Source organism: Anolis carolinensis, chromosome 4 (genome assembly GCF_035594765.1).
Source record: "Anolis carolinensis isolate JA03-04 chromosome 4, rAnoCar3.1.pri, whole genome shotgun sequence".
Taxonomy (NCBI): Eukaryota; Metazoa; Chordata; class Lepidosauria; order Squamata; family Dactyloidae; genus Anolis; species Anolis carolinensis.
Window position 1 is genome coordinate 215,770,375 of NC_085844.1, and position 19,053 is coordinate 215,789,427.

General features: G+C 37.8%; 1 protein-coding gene across 12 annotated transcripts in view; it reads left to right on the forward strand.

Annotated features, from left to right (window-relative positions):
- Window positions 1-19,053, forward strand: part of tox2 (TOX high mobility group box family member 2) — a 281,333-nt gene that overhangs the window by 129,225 nt on the left and 133,055 nt on the right. For all 12 annotated transcript variants that reach the window (XM_062978787.1, XM_008109976.3, XM_008109983.3 and 9 more), the window contains exon 3: window positions 13,670-13,915. In XM_062978787.1, coding sequence (XP_062834857.1) covers window positions 13,670-13,915 — 246 coding nt within the window. The remainder of the gene's footprint in view (window positions 1-13,669; window positions 13,916-19,053) is intronic.

A 19,053-nucleotide genomic window follows, 5' to 3' on the forward strand; every position in this document is an offset into this window, starting at 1 on the left:
GGACTCATAAGACAGTAACAAAGTTATGAAATTTCAGCAAAAGGGTGGGAATATAAAACAGCATATGGATCTATTTTGTTTTATACTGAAGATATAATTATTCACTAATTTCAGTTCCTAAGAAAGTGACAAGTAATTTTAGCAATTTTCTTCTTGCTATGATAATGTCTTCAAAAACTGGCATTTTTCAAAATTGTTTGCAATTTGGGAATTATTCTATACATGGGGAGGTTGCACAAATACTATTTTGTCTTCAAGAAATCTCTTTTACTGGCAATGAAAATTCTGTAGTCAGGGATATTTTCTGTACAAAATTCCAGACATAAAATGATTTTATTTGTTTTGGTGGAGAAAACAGCTTGTCCTCTACAGGAAAATACACAGAAATATTATTACATAGAATTGCAATATCTCTGGTGGCACTTGTTATTACTACATGAGTTTATTGACTTAAATTAAGAACAGAAATAAAAGCCAGATTCTGGAAGCTTCTTATACTGATGTAGGAGGTAAACATTACCTCTTCAGAAAGAGTGTGGTTTACTACCAGCCAGGGGTGCTTTAGCTGGAGATCCTGCATTGAGTAGGTAGGTTGGACTTGATGGCCCACAGGACCCCTTCCAGCTCTATGATTCTGTTGTACAAAATGTGCAAAACTTATATTAGCAAAAGGACTCAATGCAATATGAGTGCAAAATTAATTCAATCTATAGGTTATTTTTTTTATCACTGGTTTAGTTACATAAAAATATATAGCATACAGTACAGAGGAATAGGATTTAAAAAAAATAACCAAATAACTATTGGAAAACATGTTTCGCAATGTCAGGAAACCCTGTTGGGGAGTATCTCAGACGAATGAGAATCTTCAGATCTGGAGATAATATTCTGCACAAAATTTGCATGTTTTTTTTTGTGCATGAAACAGTATTTGCTGTTCAAGTAGCAGCATTTTTACACACAATATACTATTTGTATTTGTTTAAACTAGAGTTCCTTATTATGAAGATTATCTTATTGATAGTTTTAAAACATGATTTGATTATGATTAAATTTCTGTGTATTTGGTATGATATGAAATTTTGGTTGAAAGACCTAGGATTATAGCACTGAAGCAAGAAGAGAGAGGACACGCAGGTCTAATACTCATTCCAAGCTTGGAGAGTGTTTTAGGAAAGTTGGGACATTAGCGTCTTAATTTAGTTCTTACTTGCCAACTAGTATAGATCCATTAAAGTGATGAACTTTACATTTATGTTGACTTGCCAAGTTACTGTTGATTCAGGGAATCTACTTTAGTTGAAACTAGCGATTGGATTTAGGTTTGCTCTGAAAAAGGGCCAAGGATATCTGAAAGTAAACACAAATTTGATATTTTAAAATATTCGTGCAAATCCTTTTATTGGACCAACATAACTCAGTTCAAGTGGTCTCTTTACACATGTTACCCTTGTGAAATTTGGGGATGAAGTGCTATTGTTTGTCATCACTGTGGAATGTAGTTATTCCTTATATTAAAGTAAATCGGCAACAATACTGACAATATGGCATGCAAAATGCCTTTTCCAGGCATGTACACTTGCCGTGGTGGTAACTGTAACTGCTTTTTGGAATAGAGATTTTCCTGAGCAGAAGTCCTTGGGGACTTCGATGGGCTTTTCTGGATGCATTTTTTATGAATGCAATTAAAGTACCATATGATTCCATACTGGCTGCCTATCTTGTGTTTGCTTTGTTTGCTCCCTCTTCCTTTATCTCAAACAATCACAGAACAAATGTAAGGAAAGAACTGACAACCACCTCCCCCATACAATTGTTATGTGCTATGAAAAAGTATCCTGTCAGTACCATTGCACTTTATACTTCATGCATTGCCTGTAAATAATCATCTCTGAAAGACATTAAATCTCAAGGCCAGCCTAATTGTAACTATAGTTTGGTTTTTCATTTTGGTTTATGTACAGTGTGTGATTTTTGCAGAGACATTTTTATTCTAGGAAAATGACAAGCCAACAAGAAGCTATAATTGCCCTGATTTTTAGAAGTGGTGCAATACTACAGATCTGATGTACTGCAAGACATGAATCAGAAAAATTCTATTAAAAAATCTCTTGAATGGCTGACACGGGAGTATTATCCGCAATGATTAATTTGACTCGGTCATTATGAACACAGACAAGTCTGACAAAATTGCATTTCATTCCCCACTGAATTCATAAAACCGCTGTACACATAATAAGAAGTTATAGTCCTATGCTATCCACTATATTTGACAGGATTTCAGCTTTGGAAGCAGGGAGGGGCAAAGAGAGATTGGGGTACTGGAAAGCTGTTTAAAAGCTTACGTATTGCCTTATTTTGCAGCAGATAGCATATCTCAAATATGCTCTCCAAAATTTCCTGTTTAAATTCCAGTGAAAGTCACTTTGGAAGGACATGGAAGTTACTGCTGTCGTGTTTCCTAGGAAGGAGAGGTTGCTCCTCTGACTCATCAGAGCTGAAGAGTCAGATTGAGGAGGAGACCACATCCTGTGAGATGTGGTGGGAAAAGTGGCACTTGCCAAAATAGCCTCTTTTGCACTACCATTAAAGCTGCAGGAGGCCTTTTGTCCTTTTCAACTAGTGAGAACATTCACCTCCAAGCTGGATTCTGGTGAGACCTTGGGACATTTTTTGGGGTGGAGGAACTGTAAGTCCTAGACCATTTTCCCACCAGCATTATAGAATGGAGACCAATTGTCCAATTTGCTCCTGCAGAATTCTGGGAAAAGTAGTTGAGGAAGGCCGAGTGCCGATCTATTATTTATTTATTTATTTACATCATTTATATTCCGCTCTTCTCACCCTGAAGGGGACTCAGGGCGGATCACATTACACATATTAGGCAAACATTCAATGCCTTTTTAACACAGGACAAAGACAAACAAACATAGCTCCGAGCGGGCCTCGAACTTATGACCTCCTGGTCAATGACTCATTGCTCTCCCGTCTGCGCCACAGCCCCGGGCTAGCTGAGAATTCCAAAGACTCTGCCCTGAACTACATTTCCCAGAATTCTGCAGGAGCAATTTGGACGATTGTTAGATGATAGCCTCCGTTCTATAACCTTGGTGGGAATTCCTTGGCCATACTACCTGGAGGATTACAGCCTGCAAAAGAAACTTTGCTTAGCTCTGTATGTTCTTCCTGGTGCTGTTGCTCTTCTAACCCACTTCTTTACATGGACATCTTCAAATGACTATTATATACGTGTTTCCCACTGATTCCATTGAGTTAAATGAGAAAGAAAGTATTTCTGAATAGGCATAATCACTATTTTCTAACTCTCTCTTTCTATCATGGGGTCCCAACAAAGTACATCGAGCCTTTAAAGAGTGTCAAATTCATTTTCACTGAGGGCCACATCAGCCTTATGGTTGCCTTCAAAGGGCCAATTGTAGTGGTTAGGTTAGAATGTATAAATGTAACTATGTTGCCCTGCCATTGAAAGCTTTGTCACATAAAATGTATTGAGTGATCCTTGCATTTGACATGTATGCCTTAAGGAAACTGCAGGGCCTAGCAAAATCATTCATGGGTGTTTTCTAACAGAAAACTGGATATACAGTAGAGTCTCACTTATCCAAGCCTCGCTTATCCAAGTTTCTGGATTATCCAAGCCATTTTTGTAGTCAATTTTTTCAATATATTGTGATATTTTGGTGCTAAATTCGTAAATACAGTAATTACAACATAACATTGCTGCTTTTTCTGTCAAATTTGTTGTAAAACATGATGTTTTGGTGCTTAATTTGTAAAATCATAACTTAATTAGATGTTTAATAGGCTTTTCCTAATTAGATGTTTAATAGGCTTTTCCTTAATCCCTCCTTATTATCCAAGATATTCGCTTATCCAAGCTTCTGCCGGCCCGTTTAACTTGGATAAGTGAGACTCTACTGTATAGACTGTGTGGACAAGCTTCAGTGGTGTGTGAGCACAGTGCCACAACAGGGCATAAATGAACTTGGCTATATGGCCAAGCAATATAAAAATGGCCAGAACCTGTTTTGGAAAGTATGGAGGTAGGATGAGGCTTAAATTGTTGTATGGATAGTGACTTTCTGAGAAGCCAGGAAGGGATACAAACACCCATCCTGTCCCATTTTGCATTGACAGATGAATTTATATTGCTCTGCCTGTTTTTCTTGCAGTTCACCAGAAACAATTTCTCTGCTGCTTTTCTCTGTTAAACTTATGTTTGCTTCTGAATGTTATTTGACAGGGCAAATATTTACCTCCAATAATGATGAAAATCTCCATCCTGCTAACTGTGAATAACATTCTTTGAATCAATGTTTGTCTGAAGCTTCCAGGATCCCAGCAGATAATCACAGAGAACATGACTTGACAGAGAATTGGGGTCACTTGATATTTGTCAGGTTTCTAAGGAGAGCATTTTCTTTGAATTCCTGCTTGGCCAAGTAATGTGCTTTGTGATTAACAATTCTATACAATGTCTGGCTTGATGGAGTTGCTCATCTATAGAATTGAAAGCTCCTTTTTTCATTTGCAGTCCATTTTACATGTGTGGAGTACTGAGGCACATTCTTTTCAAAAATGTTGAGTAAGAGATGCTATGAATAGCAAGATTTGTGCAAGATTACATTCACATGGCCCCTAGAGTGTTGAGATCAGAGGTCCTGTACCTTTCACAATAGCATAGAGGGGAGAATTTTGATAGGGGCAGCTGCTCATCTTCCCTCTCTGTGTGAGAGGTGTTTCCTTTTCTACACAATGTATGCACTTTGTAGCCAATCACCCCAATGGGAACTGAAAAGTTAGTATAAAAATTCATTTTAAAAAATAGTGCTGTTAAGGTTGAACTTTGGAAGAAGGATGTTATAGGAGATATATATTTTAGAAATCTCATCTTCTGGATTGCCAACTTTTTAAAATCAGGGGCTGCAGTATTTGTAAATGCTGCATAAAAATATTGAGTAGACATAGTTTCCCCAACACACAATAGCTGTATTAAATGCAAAGAAACTTCCCATCCCTTAGGTTGGTTACTCATTCTCCCAGAAGCTAAAACATTGCTTATGCTAGGCATTTCTTCTTCCTAGTTCATCTTAAAACCACTGCTGGATTCCTATGTCTTTTTCCAGAATGAAAGCAATTATGTTCCATAATAATATGCTGAAAGACTTCTGAAGATAGTGATATTTGAACCAAAAAAGGTGAAGGCTAAGGATGGCCGATAACCATTTTTAGGAGGATGCAAAACTTACCTATTCGGGGAGCCATTTGATGCCTGACTTTTAATGAGGTTTTTTCCTGTTCTTGCTGCTGTTGCTAAGGCTGCTGCAGCTAGAAAGTCTTGTTTTATTGTTTGGCTGCTATTTACCTTATTGTATTTTTGTGTTTTATGTTTTTAATTACGGTAAAAAGCTGTCTTGAGCCTTGGAGAGGCAAGACACAATGTTTTGTTTGTTTAAGGGTTCATATGGCAGTTCTCAAAACAATGTTTTTTCCTAAGATGGATTATAGTTGTTGTTGGAAACATGCTAAAAATACATAAAATTAACTACAGATAGCAGCATTTTTGTTAGACCACTACAAAACACATTACAACAAAAGCAGGAACATTTCTCCACCCCCAATACTGCCATGCCTTGGAACACAACACTACCAAAAAGAAACTGTGGCATGTTATGGATGTTAATGGAACTAATAACCTAACATATACATACGTCTGAATGAAGACATGATTTTGAAACACAGACACACAGATTACACTGTAAAAACAATGTCCTCCTCCTAGTAAGAACAATGTACAAGATACATTGTTCTCTCTCTCACTCTCTCCTTTTCTCTTTGTTTTTATAAGGGGGTCAAGAAGGAGGTCTTAGGGTGCATCTACATTTTAGAATTAATCCAGTTTTAGACCATGTTAATTCTCATGGCCTATTACAGGAGTTGCCAAATAGTTCTGGTGCCTCACCAAACTACAGCTCCCATGATTGCATGGCATTGAGCTTTGGCAGTTAAAGTGGTGTCAATTTGCATTAATTCTACAGTGTACATGCACCCTTAACATCATACCCCCCCCCCCCCCATTTTTACTTTATGTACTCCCTTTGACAGAGTTTGGAGGATTGCTTTGAAGATAAATGTACATAGTAACGGACTGAAACCATCCATAACTGCGAAGTTGTAGAGTGATGCTCTCTGACCCAAAACATAGCACTAGTCAGTAATGGAAGGACTCAACATTTCATCATAACCTCTTCCTGCCAGGAACAGTCCCAATTAATCCTCTGTTTTCCTGCTTTTTTCAGCTGCTTTTTAAAATGTTTCTCTCCTCCCATTTTTTTCCCTTTGTCTATAGCTTACTTCAGTAGCTGCAAACTGAGTTCACCCTGAAAAAATAGTTTGTACTCAATTAACACAGCAGAAGGAAAGGAGAGAAAGGAGTGGAATCTTGTTCTTTCCAATAGCCCTGGAGAAAAGCAAACTGCTGCAATCGCTCCTAGTTTATGTGTTCCTCATTATTAATTACTTTTGTTACCTTGACCACATTCTGATTTTTTGGGCTGTATGTCTCCCAGTTTTCATTTGTGAAATGGTGGGCAGTGTGCTATATTCCTTTTTCTTATGAGTAACTTTCCAAGCTCTCTCTTATGGATGACCATCCATGAAATAACGAGTCCAGATACATGAAGATGGATTATAAACAAGGACTGCTTAATCTGTGACATCCCCCTGAGTATTCCCATGGGAAAAATCACCTGTGCCTGGGGACAATACAGTCTTGTGGTTGCTCACCCCACCAGTCTTATTTTGGAAGGCAGACATAGGGAATTACCCACCTGCCCCAAGTTCCAGAACTCAAAAAGGAAGAGGAAACCCCCATGTAAGTCCCAAGGGGAGGCTCCTTCCCAGCTTCCAGGTCCCCAAACCTAAAGAGGCCATTCCAGAGCCCTACCCTTCACTCAGATCATGCGGTATTCTCCCATCAAAATCTGCCGGTGACAAGGATAGCCTACCTAGTCCCTTCCCTACACCAGCTCTGCCAAAACGGTTTTCACCCCCTCCTGCAAATCTTCCAGGAACAAACAATGCCCTTCTTCCAATGGACTACATTCATTTTTTTTAAAGCAAATTTCCAAGCTTTGCCCTATGGAGGCCAGCTATAAAACTCTTGTGGTGAAATAATTCTGAAATAGGTTCAAGTCCATAGTCCATTCTGCCGTGCAGAAGAGAGAGTTGATTCCATTATAACTCTTGCCTGCCTAATTCCCGGAAGTGCATTGTACAACACTCTGATAAGGCCAGAACAGAGAGGCATTTGTTTCTTTTCAGCCTATTGGAAGTGACAAACAGAGCCCTGTTCCTTTGTCAAATATATGCTTATTCAGGCTTAGACATTCATAGTGAAAATGCTCAGTGCTGCTTGTAATTTGCTCATAGCTTGCTTTATTTTTCCTTTTTAAAGGGAAAACCACTGGTCCAGCTCTTTATAGAAGCCATTTCAGGTTACTTGCATTCGGTATCTTAAGCATTCATTGGTCATCTATAAATTAGGTAATTCAGTAGCTATGTGACACTTGCGTAATGTCTTGAATTATGGACACAGTGATGAAAATTTAAAATTCAGATTCTAAAGTGTTGACATATCATTACTTCTAAAAATAGATATCATATCCTTGTCTCCTTTCACCATCTCTTCAATTTTCAATCACAATGCCTATGGAAACATTTAAAAAGTAAGACATTGTGGTACCGAATGTGCTAAGGACTATAATTGACTTGAATAAAATGTTTTGAATTTGCTTTTTTGTTTACCCATGGGTATTGGCAGATGTCAGATAAATGTAGTTTCTGGCTGCTTGAGAGTTACTATTAAAATAGGCCTAACTAATACTCTAGCTCATACTATACTATACCATACCATAAACTCTGTATTGACTTGATAATAATTGAAATATAGTATATAAAAGCAAATTAAGACAAGGAAAAGCAAGTCTAACTTAATTAGCATTTCTGCTAAAATTGATTTTTTAATTTAAAATATTATTTATTTGATTTTTTTTTACTAGTTGCTTGAGAGTTGCCTCAGTGGTAGAATTTACTATAAGATGCATTCATGTCTTGTGCTGAGTCATAGGAAAAGGTTGCCACTGGGAAAATCACATCTTTGAAATTTAACAGAGTTCCTTGTAATGTGTCATGCTGCCTTTAGGATATGCTTCATTGGTTTGATCCTTTATTCTTATTATCTTTGAATATACTAACCTATAAACCATAACAATGTTTGACAATTCCACTTGTCTTTATTCACTCTCTCAAAGTATTATCATTTTCCTGCTCTTCCTCTTTATTCTACCCTAGCCAGAAAAATCTCATTCCCTGAATAATTTTTATGGTTATCTAAGATCTAGCTTGTTCAGAGTACTGTTGTTCTCCTTTTTAAATACCTTTTTAGATACCTTCTTTAAGCTTCAAGGGCAACCCTGCATTTAGTTCACAGTGTTCTGTCTCTGGTCTGTTTTCTTACTGCTTTTCTTTAACTCTTCTCCAGGGTTGTATTTAAGGCCTCCACCTTCCTCATGCCATTCAAAAATGTTTTTGATTTGCTCCTTTCAGTGCCTTATATTACTCCTCATCCTTTTGTAGGGCTGAGGAAGCAGTGCTTCTCTTTAGATCAGGCCTGCACAACTTGGCAGTATTAGGGGATGAAATTGAAATAGACAAAACCTCTTCGGGCCCCAACTCACTTTCCAAGTAAAGAGATAATTAATGAATAAACTATTGTGCAAAAAAACCCCTCATATTATAAAATGGGAAGTTTCAATTAATCTAAACAAATCAAACGTATTATGTAAGATTTTTTTTTATTATGAAATCACATTAATGTGAAAAAATACTTTGCTAATTATCTACAGTAGAGTCTCACTTATCCAACATAAACGAGCCGGCAGAACGTTGGATAAGTGAATATGTTGGATAATGAGGGATTAAGGAAAAGCCTATTAAACATCCAATTAGGTTCTGATTTTACAAATTAAGCACCAAAACATCATGTTTTACAACAAATTTAACAGAAAAAGTAGTTCAATACGCAGTAATGCTATGTAGTAATTACTGTATTTACGAATTTAGCACCAAAATATCACGATATATTGAAATAATATAATCCAGAACATTGGATAAGTGAGTGTTGGGTAAGTGAGACTCTACTGTAAATGTAAACAGTAAGAAAACCTGAAAAATGTATTCAAGCTTGTATCACTAAGCTATCATAAAATTATACTTCTAAATCATGAGTATTTCTAATAATTAGCATTGCTGGGTAAATAAGCTAGTAATTAATAAATGGGTTGTTGTATGTCTTTCGGGCTGTGTGGCCATGTTCCAGAAGCATTCTCTCCTGACGTTTCGCCCACATCTATGGCAGGCATCCTCAGAGGTTGTGAGGTATGGATGAGGATGCCTGCCATAGATGTGGGCGAAACGTCAGGAGAGAATGCTTCTGGAACATGGCCACACAGCCCGAAAGACATACAACAACCCTGTGATCCCGGCCATGAAAGCCTTCGACAACAAATTAATAAATGGTTGTCTTGAGTAAGTCACACACTCTCAGCCCTGGGTCACTCTGCCTCAGAGAATGGTGCAGACAACCTTTTCTTCAGTCAGCACTGTTGGCTGACACTGAGCAATAAAATAATTTCAATTCAGTTGTCTTTTATACATAATTCAGTCACCCATTGCTTCTTTACTACCAAATCCAAAGCCTGTAAGGCTCAAGTTTAATCTGACTGGCTGTCCACATATCCAAGAGAAGTACTATATTTCATCACATCATCTTTCAAGGGAAGCATCGCCCTTTTTAACTTGCTTCTTTCCAGGGCAAGACCACCCTTATTGACTTACTTCTTTCTGGGATAGCATCACCCTTTTTAACTCATTCTATCCAGGGAAAGGCCACCCTTATTGGTATCACATTTTTAAACTTCTTTCCAGGGAAATATGTGCCACTGGCAAATCCAGGTGGGCAAAGGAGAGGGTAAGGTCACCATCTGTAGAGGGGGGCTCCACCTCTGACAATACGGTACAGGCAAACTCAAGGTGACCAAAATCCCCCTGTAGCAACTGAATTCCCAGTGATCTTCCTCTAAAACACACCTAGAGCCTCTGTGGGCCTCAGCGAAGCCCTTTAAGGGCTGAGTGTTCTGCAGACCTGCCCTAGAGCATACAGAGCAAGCCATGTGTCAATACAAATATGATGACAGCAGATACAAATGGGAACAATCAGGTGAACTGCACGGACCACAAAATGCATGATGCATTTCATCATTTCCATCTATAGATTACATATTTGTTGATATCAATTTCGGAACATCCACCATAGTTGGACATGAAATTTAAATGTTTGGTATTTTGATTTATAAAAATGAGGTCCAGTGAAGTAGAATGGCATTGAAATATTATGTAAAGCTGCTATGACCCTGTGACCAATGATATAGTTTGTCATGTGACTGAATTCCTGTTTCTGTTACACATCGCAGGGTTTATACACATAGAAGAAACTAGGCCCAGGCTGTGGCGCAGGTTGGTGAGCAGCCAGCTACAGCCAGCTGCAACAAATCACTCTGACCAAGAGGTCATGAGTTTGAGGCCAACTCGGAGCCTGCGTTTGTCTCTGTCTTTGTTCTATGTTAAGGCATTGAATGTTTGCCTTATATGTGTAATGTGATCCGCCCTGAGTCCCCTTCGGGGTGAGAAGGGCGAAATATAAATACTGTAAATAAATAAATAAATAAATAAATAAATAAATAAGCAGAGTTTATTGTTTTCGTATCAGCTTTCTCCCCTGTTCACATGTTCACATATTCCCTGTCTATATGTTCACAACCATGCATAGTATTGGAAATCTAATGGTTTGGCCAGTTCCTGCCTCTAAAATGTAAACCAACAGCGCCTGATATTCATTTATGGTCTCTCATCCAAGTGCTAACTTGGAATGGCCCTTGTTAACTTCTAAGCTCTCATGGGATTAGGTGCCTTTAGGGTATCTTGGCCCCTAGTATTTCTGCTACTATATCGTGGATGGTAAATACATTTTTAACTTTTATTTGTATATACAGTAGAGTCTCACTTATCCAAGACTCACTTATCCAAGGTTCTGGATTATCCAATGCATTTTTGTAGTCAATGTTTTCAATATATCGTGATATTTTGGTGTTAAATTCGTAAATACAGTAATTACAACATAACATTACTCCGTAATGAACTACTTTTTTGTCAAATTTGTTGTATAACATGATGTTTTGATGCCTAATTTGTAAAATCATAACCTAATTTGATGTTTAATAGGCTTTTCCGTAATCCCTCATTATTCAAGATATTCGCTTATCCAAGTTTCTGCCGGCCCGTTTAGCTTGGATAAGTGAGACTCTACTGTATATATATTCTAATAGCCTTTCAATTAATTCAGCGCGAAAGGGTATTGCTTTTACCATTCTTATTAAGTTTTATGAATTTTCACAGACTCAATAGGCTATAGCACTCTGAAAGGAGTTTTAAAAAATAGTGATATAATAATTATTGAAGTTTTCTCACCTGTGAAGATAAACTAACAATTCAGCTTGCATTGCTCATTCACATCATGGGTTTGAGGAGAGAAAATCCAATGGAAAGGGAAAGATTAGGGTTGTGAAGAATTGTAATTTAAAAATGCTTGAGTAAATGGCCTTGGGGGAAAATAGATGGTAGATCAATTGATTTCATTTGACTTATATAGGTTAAAATTATGTTCTTGGTTTTCATTGTTTGCCTTTCCAGATGTAACAGAGGTTTGCTCTCAACTGGAGGCATGCACAGAACTTTGCATTCAATGCACACATACAAATGTGTTATTTTTTGCTGAAATAAATAAAAATCACCGAATGAGTTGTGGGAGAAGAACAGCACAGCATACTGTTTAACAGCACAGCATAATTTCTGCTGGCATGCAAGAACACCATGGAGGGAACCAGTCTAGCTTTTCAAGGGGGTTTTAGAGCGATGAAGCAGTCTCCAACAATACTCTCTCCCATGTTTCTACTAGATTGCTTGTGAGAGTGATATGGCAGAGGAGAGGGCCTTCCGTAAAATTTCCCCAAACTATGGCAACCTCATAGGTTTTGTATTAATTTTGCAAAGCCCATTGAGCTGTCAACACATTCAAAGGACCGCAAAGCCTTTTTCCCCCAAGGTATCTGTTTGAAAATATGAAAGAAGTTGAGTGTAACATGTCAAAAGTTTTCATGGCAGAAAGGACTCTCTAGTGTGAAGATATATTGTGTTGTCTGGCAATTGTCTAATCTGATTTTGATGTGAATAACTTTGATCCTAATTTTGATCCAATTTTATAAAGCTTCACTTCATTTGAAAAGCATTATGATTCTTTGTCCTTGAATTGAATAGAAATAGCAAAAATGTTCTAACAATATGAAAAGGGTGGTAGGTTTCATGTACTTGAAAATGAGGGGAAGATGGGTTAAAAGCCTTTTGGGTGAAATGCTCTGAAGAATGTGTTGGTAAAGACAGCTTTATAATTAACTAAAATAGAGTGTCTTCCTGCCCCCAACCCCCCTTTTATCCGATCTCATAGTGTTCATATGGAGAAACTACTGACTTAAAGTTCAGATTATAATAGGCATGCGTTCATTATCTCTCGTATTTTCACTGCAGTGTTACAGCCCTTATGTGACACAAGGTGATCTACACACTTTTTTATAACAAGAACTCTCAGAAGAACGTTACATTCATCCCAAAATAAGATAATGAATATTTCAAACAGTAGTCTCTTTATCACAGAACCTCTGTTATTCTCTTGTCACCATAGCATATAACATGTTACGGTACTGTTCCATTATCCGGGCGGAGGCCACTAGGGGGCTCTAGAGGGAGAAGGATAGTCCATTTTATGGAGGTGGAGGGTGGGCTGAAGGAGTAAAACTATTTCTGCCTGTTTTCCTGTTATTCTCCCCACCCATGTCCCCATCGTTCCTTTGCCTGTTTCCACCAGGCAAAGGAAAGGAGAAAGCAGGCAAAACAGACATGTGGTGTGCCTACCTCCCAAATAACCCTCTTGGTTAACCCATGAGAACAGGTCTGCTGTGTGAATATTCACACAGCAACCCCAACTTTGGGAGGGGGAGGCAGGAGTTGGCGGCACAAGCTTGCAAATAATCAAACCCCAAGAATGACACTCGTGAAAGTGGAGGGACAACTGTATATGCCTGTTAATAGATATCCCTTTCTTGTAGGGAAGTGTTACTTTATCTTTCCCTCACCCCACCCCTAGGATGTGATTTTGTATGTAACCACCTAGGAGTATACACCACTGAATTCAGTGAGATTTACTTCCTGATAAGTAAGAAACCTGTATCCTAAATATAGGAATACAAGAGACCTGTATTCTAAATAACAGAAATCATCTGGTTAAGATTAGCTGAATTTTTGTATTCTTGTAGATAGTATTGATGAAAAGAGTTTATCCAAATTATATCTGTTCCTGAGTGGCTTTTAGAGAAAGAACAATGAACAACTTGCATATGTGTCTTTATCAAATTAGCTTTTTTACTGAAAATAAATACAGTAAGAATGGCTCACAGTAATGTCTTTTAATATTTTTCAGACATACAATGGCCAGAATGAGAATAATGAAGACTATGAAATCCCACCTATCACTCCTCCTAATCTTCCAGACCCCTCCCTTCTTCACTTGGTGGATCATGAAACTGGATATCATTCACTGTGCCACAGTCTCCCTCCAAATAGTCTGATACCAGCCTATTCCTACCAGAATATGGACCTTCCAGCCATCATGGTCTCTAATATGTTAAGCCAAGATGGACATCTCCTTTCTAGTCAGCTACCTACTGTAAGTATTCATTGTGTTTCTTTTAATACGTTTTTATACTTAACATAAGAGCTTTTAGGTTGGTTTCATGCAGTTAAATACAACTGAGCTAAAATGATGCCTTTTGCAAGGTCATTGTCTTCTTCTCAGTTAACAATTTTTGTATTTAGAATGCTTTTTAATGTGCAGAACAAAAAACCAAGAACAATGGAGAATCCTGTGGTATGAGCAAAGAAATATCATTGTATAATATCTCCTGGTCCAAATAGCTTTTTTGAACCTGAAATTTTGCATATGAAAATAATGCCAATAGAATATACTATCCTTTTCTATTTTGTAATACTCATTTTCATTATGAATACATAGAATTAATACGTGTATTCATTCATGAGCAACCTTTTAGGGGAATTAAAAGAGGTAAGTTAACATAAGTAGAATTTTTACACGAGAGGACCATTTTTCGGGATCAGAAGCTCTATGGTTGGCTCTTTTGAAACTGGCTGTACAGTCACACTAATTTTCAAGTTTGAATTATCTGCTCTTTTTTTTAAAAGAAATCTTTGCTAATATCGAAGATATATTCATGTGGTGGTTTTATGTTTCACTCTTTGTGCGTGTAATGTCATAGCTATTGATTTGAGTCTGCGGGGAATTGCATGTATGTGCTTTGTTCTACTTGTCTGCTTGGCTTGATTGGCAGAAATAGAGAGAGATCTCCAACCTCCTGCTTGTGCTTTTGTTGATATGTATATATATATTGGAAAATATAAATACCATCCCATTCATTCATGTCAATATATTCTATGGAAATTCTCTGTAGTTTTAGATATTTGTTACTGAATATGAATCCCCAAACCTACCTTTTCAGCCATACCTTTTCATACCAGCTGAAAGATTTCCAAGGTGCTGTAAATCAAAAGACTAGGAAATGATGTCTGCAGCATTGTCCTGGTTGTAGGGCACACTGAGAGAAGCACTTGTGGTAGGTCCCCAAAAGTCTCTCCAGCTCTCTGTTCTCAATGTAGCCCATGGTCAGGAGAATGCTACAATTATAATTTCTAGGCATCCAGATTTACAACACTTTGGAAACCCTTCAGTTGGGATGGCTGAAAAGTGCCTGTTTGTGAGGCAGGGTGGCATCATCAGACATAGCTACTGCAACAGAGTTACATGTGATGGTGTAAGACCTTGGCTGGAGTAAATAAACGATACATTTCAGTAAATGGAAACAGTTTGAGGATGTAAGCCATTCTCCTAACCCTATTTCACCTGCATAACAATTTAAATTACTGCCATTTCATTGTGATATGTTAAGAAAATCCATGTTACATTTTTACATAAAATAGCTACATAGAAATAATTTATTAAACCTTTAAGCGGTTGTTCTGTGAGGGAGTATCTGGAGCAGATTCTCAAATCAAAGGTGAGTTCAACATGGAAAGGGAACATCACGTTGTATTAACTTCAGTCATGGTTTATTAGCAGATAGACAATAACTGTGCAGGTTTACTAGACAATATATGATTTCCATCCTTGTTGGTTCCTGGGAAACTTGGCTTCCTTGGATGAATTTTTTAATGCATTTAAGATATGTATTTTCGGCCATTTCACTGATACTGCACTGGTGCATAAAAACAATTCAAAGTGGTGTATCTATATAAAAGAGTGATGGCATCAGGGCAGCGGACAAAACAACAAAACTACAGGCCCCCCAACCTCGAAATTTGACAACACAACCCATCATTCACGGCTCTAGGTTGATACAACAAAAAGAAAAGAAAAATAAAGTCCTAATTACAGGGAGAGGAATAATAGTTTTTATCCAATTGCTGCCAGTTTGAATGCTAAGCTCCGCCCACTTGGTCTCCTAGCAACCTACTCAGCCCAGGGGACAGGCACAATTAGGCCTCACTTAAGCCTCTTCTACAGATTATCAGATTTTAACTGGATTATATGGCAGTGTAGACTCAAGGCCCTTCCACATCTATATAACCCATTTAGAATCTTATATTATCTGCTTTGAACTGGATTATCTTGACTCCACACTGCCATATAATCCACTTCAGTGTGCATACTAAACATAAAAACAACCATACAACAGACATTCAATACCACCACTACCTCAACAATTTCTCACCAACGCCACAGCAACGCGTGGCCGGGCACAGCTAGTCTTTTAATAAAAGAAAGCACAATATAGAAACAAGACCCAGGAAAAGAATACTGAATAATATCCATTGAAATTAAGTGGATACAATTTTCTGCTAAAATATGAAATTCACTAGTTGGGAGTTAGGATAGTAACATGTCTTAGCTCAGTGGTTCTCAGCCTGGGGTCCCAGAAACCCTAACAGCTGGTAAACTAGCTGGGATTTCTGAGAATTGTAAGCCAAAACCATCTGGGGACCCCAGGTCTTAGCCTAACCTATCACACAGGTTCATGAGATGGTCCAGACATACAGACAATGGAATCCTGTGATCACTAAAGTACCCTTAAATGGTTTATAATTATTTCCTAAACAAGATCTGAATCATAGTTGCAATTGGTATGTAAACGTCAATTATTACAAAGATTGGAACTACACATACAATGACAAACCATTATGTGAGGTGCCTCTCATTTCTAAGGGCTTTTGTTTCAGATACCCTCTGAATATTTTAAAACAAAGTGGGAGAAAAAAGAAATCACATCAATTGTGCTTTATACAGATACAGAACATGCAGTAGTTTAGCATGCAAACTCTTAACTAGTGTAATCCATGGTTCAGTATTATATCTAAACCAGACCATTGTGAGGATAATGCTGTGTTTTGGAGGAAGTATGAGATAAACATATCACTACTTTTGCTCAGTTAATGTAGATGCAATTAGCTAAAAAGTATAGTAAAATTTGTAGGAGAAAATAGTGTAGGCATTGGAGAAAGATCAGCCCCATCTTTTCCCTAAAAAATTGCTGGATCAATCTATGTCTTTCCATTTAAAGTTTGAACATCCAGCAAATTCTTCTCTTATCATGGCTCTCTCAAAACCAACTGGCACCTTTGAATGATATCAAACATTACTTCAGGGCTCCTCTTCAGCTGAGTTGATTAAAACATTCATTTCTGAGACAAAAGAGTCAATTTTGTATGAAAGATATTTTCCCTCTCAGTTTAATTTAAAGCGTAGCCCCAATGCCTGACCCCTATTTTCATAACATGATAATTTTATCCTGCATTGATTGTCTCATTTCTGAGTAGAGATATTGCACTTATAAATCAGTTTCTAAAATACCCAAAGAAACAAGAATCCTGGGATTTATTAAACAGCTTCTATACAACTGAAATAATTTATTTTGGAGTACTTGGGAAATGTTCCCTTCTTTACTTTATGATTCTGTTTTACAAATGCAGCATCAGGACAATAAATCAGGACTGAGTTGAAAATAGATAAGAAGAGAGCTTAGTGTGCTGTAAGCATAGAACAGGGATATTAAGATTTGTTTCCCTCTTATAATGAAAATGAAAAACAAAACAAAAATATCTGGAGAAGTCAGTTTCCCAGTTGGTTGGAAATAGAGTGTGTTTCATTTTAAATGGAGGTCTCTGGATGCATGACATATCCCTAAGCCTCTGAGCAGCAAATAAACAGTTGAGAAGAAAATTGTCTTTCCATTTTAACTGCATCTCACTGTAAACTTTTCTTTCTTTCTTTTTTTGCCAAACAGCTTTTTCCAAAGCTGTCAAAATACCACTCTCTGGTTAAAATCATATTCTGCCCCATCCCAGTAACAGTAAATGGGATATTATTTTCCATGGGCATGCATTCCCAGGACTCACAGTGTTGGCTAGGTAACAGTTCTTAAGTGACATTAATGGAAGATGTGCATGCACAAGAGAGAAAATTTAATATCATGCACAGAACAAAGTTCCATAGTCTACATCCATACCTTCTGCCTGCATGTATAGCCATCTGTCGGGGGTGCTTTGAATGCGATTTCCTGCTTCTTGGCAGGGGGTTGGACTAGATGGCCCATGAGGTCTCTTCCAACTCTATTATTCTATGATTCTATGTCCCACCTAGCCCTCCTTCACTGTATCATGCCATACAAGGCTAAAGTTCATCTCTTTTATTGCCATGCAAACACTTTCTCCAAAAATGTCAACATTTTGATATTCAATATTCCCTCTTCATAATGGCATCGAAACATTTAACAGTGTTTTAATGCCATTATGAAGAGGGAATATTGAAATATCAAAATATTGACATTTTTCCTTTTGCCTCACCTTCCTCCCAAGGGTAAAAAAGGATGATTTATTTATTGATTGATATCATTCCTTTTCCCCACCATTGGACTGCAAAACTACTAATCCCCCTTCCCCTCCTCCTTCTTTTCTATCCCATCTTTTCCCCAGATTGCGACTCAAAGCAGCTTATAACAATTAAAAATACAATCAGTCAGTCAGCCAATCAATCAATTTATTGGGATGTAGGTTAAGGTAAGGTTTTCCCCTGACATTAAGTCTAGTCGTGTCCGACTCTGAGGGTTGGTGTTCATCTCCATTTCTAAGCCGAAGAGCTGGTGTTGTCTGTAGACACCTCCAATATCATGTGGCCAGCATGACTGCATGGAGTGCCGTTACCTTCCAGCCAGAGCTATTGATCTATTCACATTTGCATGTTTTCGAATTACTAGGTTGACAGAAGCTGGGGCCGACAGCAGGAGCTCACCCCACTCCCCAAATTCAAACTGCCAATCTTTTGGTCAGCAAGTTTAATCTGCTGCATCACTGGGGGCTTATACATATACATATTAATACACACATACACACGCTAGAAACTAAAGCTCTTTAGCAGTGGTTCTCAACTTGTGGGTCCCCAGATGTTTTGGCCTTCAACTCCCAGAAATCCCAACAGCTGATAAACTGGCTGAGATTTCTGGGACTTGTAGGCCAAAACACCTGGGGACCCACAGGTTGGGAACCACTGCTATATAGACATTGTTTGGAACTGATCCCTTGCTCATTCTGTTCTGAACGTTTAAGGTTGAATACAAAGCCTATGGCCTGTGCCAAACCCTTCACACAATAAAATCATATTCAAGGGTAGGAAGACTCTTAATCTCTTTGTGGTTGTAGAATTGCTGAGTTGCAAACCTGAGTGTCTTACTGCCTCTGAAT